At 41.3% G+C, this 5404-nt stretch overlaps 1 protein-coding gene across 1 annotated transcript in view; it reads right to left on the bottom strand.

Annotated features, from left to right (window-relative positions):
- Nucleotides 1–280: 280 nt before the first annotated feature.
- The window catches only part of PSMC6 (proteasome (prosome, macropain) 26S subunit, ATPase, 6), a gene marked incomplete at its 5' end in the record, with an annotated part of 9990 nt that continues 4866 nt past the window's right edge, over nucleotides 281–5404 (bottom strand). The window contains 8 exons of the mRNA XM_010011154.1: nucleotides 281–402; nucleotides 493–613; nucleotides 1670–1731; nucleotides 2499–2622; nucleotides 2712–2773; nucleotides 2954–3041; nucleotides 3947–4061; nucleotides 5145–5212. Of these exons, the coding sequence (XP_010009456.1) occupies nucleotides 314–402; nucleotides 493–613; nucleotides 1670–1731; nucleotides 2499–2622; nucleotides 2712–2773; nucleotides 2954–3041; nucleotides 3947–4061; nucleotides 5145–5212 (729 nt within the window). The remainder of the gene's footprint in view (nucleotides 403–492; nucleotides 614–1669; nucleotides 1732–2498; nucleotides 2623–2711; nucleotides 2774–2953; nucleotides 3042–3946; nucleotides 4062–5144; nucleotides 5213–5404) is intronic.

The following is a 5404-nucleotide window of genomic DNA, read 5'->3' on the forward strand; positions in this document are numbered from 1 at the left end:
GGGAAGGGCTAATGAAAATGCCATTTACTTGCTTTAAGCTTTCCCTTTAGAAACAGGAAACTACCTGCTGAGAATCATGGTGATTTTCCAAGTTTACTACCATGCTCCAAGGGTTTATACTCAGTTTTCCTTCACAAAGGAAGACTTAACAACTGTTCCATCAGGATGTGACAAAACAAAAGTAGAATTCCGAGAGAGGGGAAGGTGGATGGCCAGTGTAAGGACAGGAATTAGAAAGCAGAGTCCCCACCATAACAGCTCATTCTCTTCATAGATTTACAAAAACAGGTAGGAAGGATATCCAGGTAGCTTCCTACTTACCTATTTCACCATGTTTAGTGATAGGACCTGCATGAATCTTCAAAATATCTAATCTGGCTTGTTCATTTGGCAGATCAATATCTAGAAAAAATTACAACTTTAATAAGAGCAGAAAACCACAATCAATACTGGTAATATCCTCCTTACAACCACTGTGAAGTAGTAACTCACGGATTTTTCTATCCAGTCTTCCAGGCCGCAGAAGCGCCGGATCCAGTGTGTCTGGTCTGTTAGTAGCCATGATCATTTTAACTCTGTGCAGAGTATCGAATCCATCCATCTGATTCAATAACTAATAGAAAGCAGAAGTTTGTTTTTAAACAACCCAAAACTTTCCTACTGTGATCTATTGTACTTACCTTTCTGCAGGAGTATTTTCACCAACATATAAAAGTGGTGAAATCAGAAAAAAAAAATGTTACAAGCTGCCTAATGAAAGGCCACATGCTTCCTGCGTATTCTATAAGCAATAAAGAGAAGCTTAAGAGAGACACTGAAAATGCTTTGCCCAGGGAAAAAGATACCGAGCAAAGCAGAGCTCAAATGTGAAAGACTTGGCTGAAACAATAAGGCAGTGAAAACAGTGCAAGTGCTGAAGGAGCCAATGCCTGGCTGGCACATTTTGATTGTATTTGCATGTCCAGGACATTCAAATGAGACTTGGAGAGCCACCTCTAGAATACTAATGCACACATACATTGAAGATTTCATTGTGAAGTTTCAAAGCACTTGTTCTTTGATTGCAGTGATTTAATTCTTCATGTAAGGCAGACACATTCTTTTGAACTGGGCAAAACTGTTTGCAAACACAGGCCAAAGAAGTTTCACATCAGCTTCAGAACTCTTAATTGTCACCAGCGGTTTTAAGATTATCTTCACACAACCCAGTTTACCAGAGCAATTAGTACAGAAACAAAGAAATGCAACTACTTCTCCTCCTAGTTCAGAAAAAAAAATAAATAATCAAACTGTAACAGTCATAAAATTTTATTTATAGTGTCACTGGGACTAGAAGAAACAAGCTCAGCATTTCCTTCTTACGAGGGGCCCTCCAAATCTTCAAAGAAAACGTGGTAAGCAGCCACAAAGTCAAGTCATAGTAAGAGGAGAAAATATCCCAAATCGTTCTAGCATTTTTAAAGATTCTTTTGATTAGTCTCCAACTTGAACTCATGGCTGAGTTATCAGGATGTGCAGCTGCCTTTTGGTAAAAGCATCATCTAGTTCAGTTTCAGTGTCAGATTATTAACTCTGAAAAAGTTTTACTGAGAACTTACTGAGGCAGATCAGTGTAACAATTTGCATCTGTATGGGCTGCAAATCATGGAGTCAGGGATTAAACACTCACCTCCATCAGAGTCCTCTGAATTTCTCTATCAGCTGAGGTGCCTTCAGAAAAACGGCGACCACCTGCAGCATCCCAAACTTGTAAGTGACAGTACTTTACTTTTGCCTCCATATAAAACTAAGATGACAATTAGGTATCCCTCTTGAACTGGGGGTAGGAGGGGTGGTACTTAAGACAGTTAAATGGATGCATTTTTAAAATGCTTTTTCACATAGTCGAAAATATCCAAGCAGGTATCAATAGAATGATAGAACAGTTTGGGTTGGAAGGAACATTAAAGATCATCCAGTTCCAACCCCCCAGTTACAGGCAGGGACACCTTCCACTAGACCAGGTTGCTCCAAGCCACATCCAACCTGGCCTTGAACATTGCCAGGGATGGGGAAGCTTTTCAGTTTTAAGCTATTTGCCCTTGTCCTATCCCTAAATGCCCTTATCAAAAGCCCCTTTCCATCTTTCTTGACACCCACTTTAGGCACTGGAAGCTGCTCCAAGGTCTCCCCAGAGCCTTCTCTTCTCCAGGCTGAACAACCCCAGCTCTCTCAGCCTGTCTCCAGAGCACAGGTGCTCCAGCCCTTGGATCATCTTCATGGCCTCCTCTGGACTTGCTCTAAACAGGTCCAAATCCTTCTTATGCTGGGAATCTTTATTATTTATGGTTTCAAGCTAGCTGCAACAGCTCCAGAAGGAAGCTGAACCACTTGGCCCAATATGTTTCTTCCAAACAAACACACTTGCACTATTTCTTTTGAGAGGAGAGACTGTGGCTTTATAGCCAATTTCAGTGTTAAAAGCATAATTTAGCCACCCCCCAGGCCATCAGCCTTACCAATAGCATCTATCTCATCCATGAAAATGATACATGGCTGATGATCTCTGGCATAGTTGAACATCTCTCTGATCAGTCGAGCACTTTCACCAATGTACTTGTCCACTATTGAACTTGACACCACCTTTTGAAAGACAAAAGGCACACGGATGAAGACACTGGAGTGCAAACAAATTAAGCATGTGCTCGAGTGCAAGAGTACAATCACACTACCTTCAGGAAGTTGCAGTCAAGCTGGCTAGCAACAGCTCTGGCCAGAAGTGTTTTTCCTGTACCTGGAGAGACAGGATATTGAAGGATTTTAAAAAGCAACTGCATGCATTCAAAAAAAAGCCACAAAATGAAGTAATAAAACAGTACCAGGGAATAAGAAAAGTAAAAACAAAAAAAACCAAGCTCATTGCCACAGTTTGAGAGTGACAACAAAGCATTCATTACCCTTTTGTGAAACTCACCGGGGGGGCCATAGAGCAAGCAGCCTTTTGGAGGTATAATTCCCACACGCTGGAATAGTTCTGGGTTTGTAAGAGGCAGCTCTATTACCTGTGAAGAGACAGATGAACAAACTAAGACTCAATGTTTGAGTTTCAGCTCAGCAATCCCAGGAAGCTAAGGGTACACTTGCCAGCCTGCTTTCCAGATACCTGTATTCTGATTTATCTGTCCATATTTTGTATGAGAAGCAGTAAGAAAATGTCAGATTGATCCAAGGGAGCAATCCACAACCCTGCCTTCTTTGTTCAGACTTCAGCTCAGCAATGGCTAGTCTCTCACAATGCTCTTTGCTACTGTCATAATTCTGCTACCTAGAGTGATTCTAGTAGGTTTTGTGCAAAATTCAAGCCTGGTTTGCTGGCTGTCAATCCTAACTGTGCTCTCCCAGTGATTTTAGGCATGCCCTTAGCTAGAGTCTCAGCTCCTCCAAATTCTCCTCTTCAGAGAATTTTCTTCATTTTAATCTCAATCCAAGCTGCTTTAACGGCAGAGGTAAGATATATCAGTCTGAGAACTGGGCTGTGGTGTTTAGAATAATCTCTCTGCTACTGTGAGGTGTGTGCCCAGCACACAAACAATCCGTTACATAGCAGGACAAGCTCATCTTCTAACACTCCCATTCTTGGGCAGGCCTGCACAGCCTGCAGCTCTGATGCCCAAACTAATTGGATTACTTCAGTACAAGCACATCAGTGTCCTGCCATCACACTGCTGTTTGCCACAAAGCCAGTGACAAAGCTGGAAAACATGGAAACAATCCTTCAGAAGTTAGCTTTTAGTATAGGAAAATGTGGTCTAAGCTAATGAAACACGGAAAGCACCAATCTGATAGGATCTTTTAACAGCCTGTCTCATGATATTTAGGACAAACATCAATAGAACATTCATGTGCTGAAAAACTTCACTCAGAACATGTACCACTATTCGGTAAGTGTTTCTGAGATACTCGATACCTCTCGCAGCTCTCTGATTTGTTCTGACAAGCCTCCAATCTCAGAATATGAAACATCCCCTGGATCTTCATGAGACATATTATAAACCAATGGATCCACTTCCCTTGGCAAATACCTGGGGGGGGGGGAAGTGTAAAGTAGACATTTTTCATTGTGCAGACACACTTATAAAGTTACTACAATCAATTATAAAGAAACTATAAAAATTATTTCTTTTCCTCCCCACTTGATAAGACAAGTATATTTGATATTAAAAAAAAAAACCAAACAAACAAAAAAAAAAAAACAAAAAAAAGAAAAAGGAATAAACTCCAGATCTAGCAACCTTTAAGTTTCTAACCAAATAAAAGCTTAAAAAAAGTTGCTGAAAATGCCAAGTTGTTGAAAATGCCAAGTTGTAAGTGGTTTTGTTTGGTTTTTTTTGTTTGGTTTTTTTTGGGGGGTGGGATCGTGGTTTTTTGTTGTTTGGTTGAGGTCTTTTTTGTGGTTTTTTTTTTTTTTTTTTTTGGGTGGTTGGGTTTTTTTTTTTTTTTTGGGTTGTGTGGGGGTTTTGGGTTTTTTTTTTTTTGTTGTTTGGTTTTTTTTAAGAACAATCAATTTATTCTTAAACCATATGTAATTTTAGGATCACAGAATGGTTTGGGTTGGAAGGGACCCTCAAGATCATCCAGTTCCAACTGCCTGCCACAGGCAGAGACACCTTCCACTAGAGCAGGTTGCTCCAAGGCCCGTCCAACCTGGCCTTGAACACTGCCAGGGATGGGGCAGCCACAGCTCCTCCGGGCAACCTGTGCCAGTGTCTCACCATGCTCACAGGGAAGAACTTCTTCCTAATGTCCAACCTAAATCTCCCCTTTGTCAGTTTAAAGCCATTCCCCCTTGTCCTATCACTACATGCCCCTGTTGAAAGCCCCTCTCCAGCTTTCTTGTTGGCCCCTTTAGGTACTGGAAGCTGCTCTAAGGTCTTCCTGGAGTCTTCTCTTCTCCAGGCTGAACAAACCCAACTCTCTCAGCCCATCTTCATAACAGACACAAAAGTCTTCCCTCAAAGTAACTGTCCTTACTCAAGCACTGTTTTGCCACAAGCATGTACAAAATACTACAAAACTGATCATTCAAACTGTTGTGTAACCTACTCGCATCACTATTTTCCTGTCTATATAATGAGCAGAAGAGCAGCTGTAGAGCAGAAACCTACCTCATGATGGTCAGAGTGGTCATATCCAGAGCAACTCGCGTCCCCGGCTTCAGCTTACTTTTGTCAAGCTAGTCACAGAGAAAGTACTTCTATTAGAACCATACTCCAAAACAACATCTGGTTTTAGCCACAATGTTTACTGCAGCTCACACCCTTCACTTAACCACACACAAGAAGAAGACAAAGCTGCCAAGCTACATGGCAAGCAGCTCACTTAGTAAACGCTATGTTCCCACTACCACCATTTCCAGGAATTCCTG

Source organism: Nestor notabilis, unplaced genomic scaffold, assembly GCF_000696875.1.
Source record: "Nestor notabilis isolate BGI_N333 unplaced genomic scaffold, ASM69687v1 scaffold8993, whole genome shotgun sequence".
NCBI classification, from domain to species: Eukaryota; Metazoa; Chordata; class Aves; order Psittaciformes; family Psittacidae; genus Nestor; species Nestor notabilis.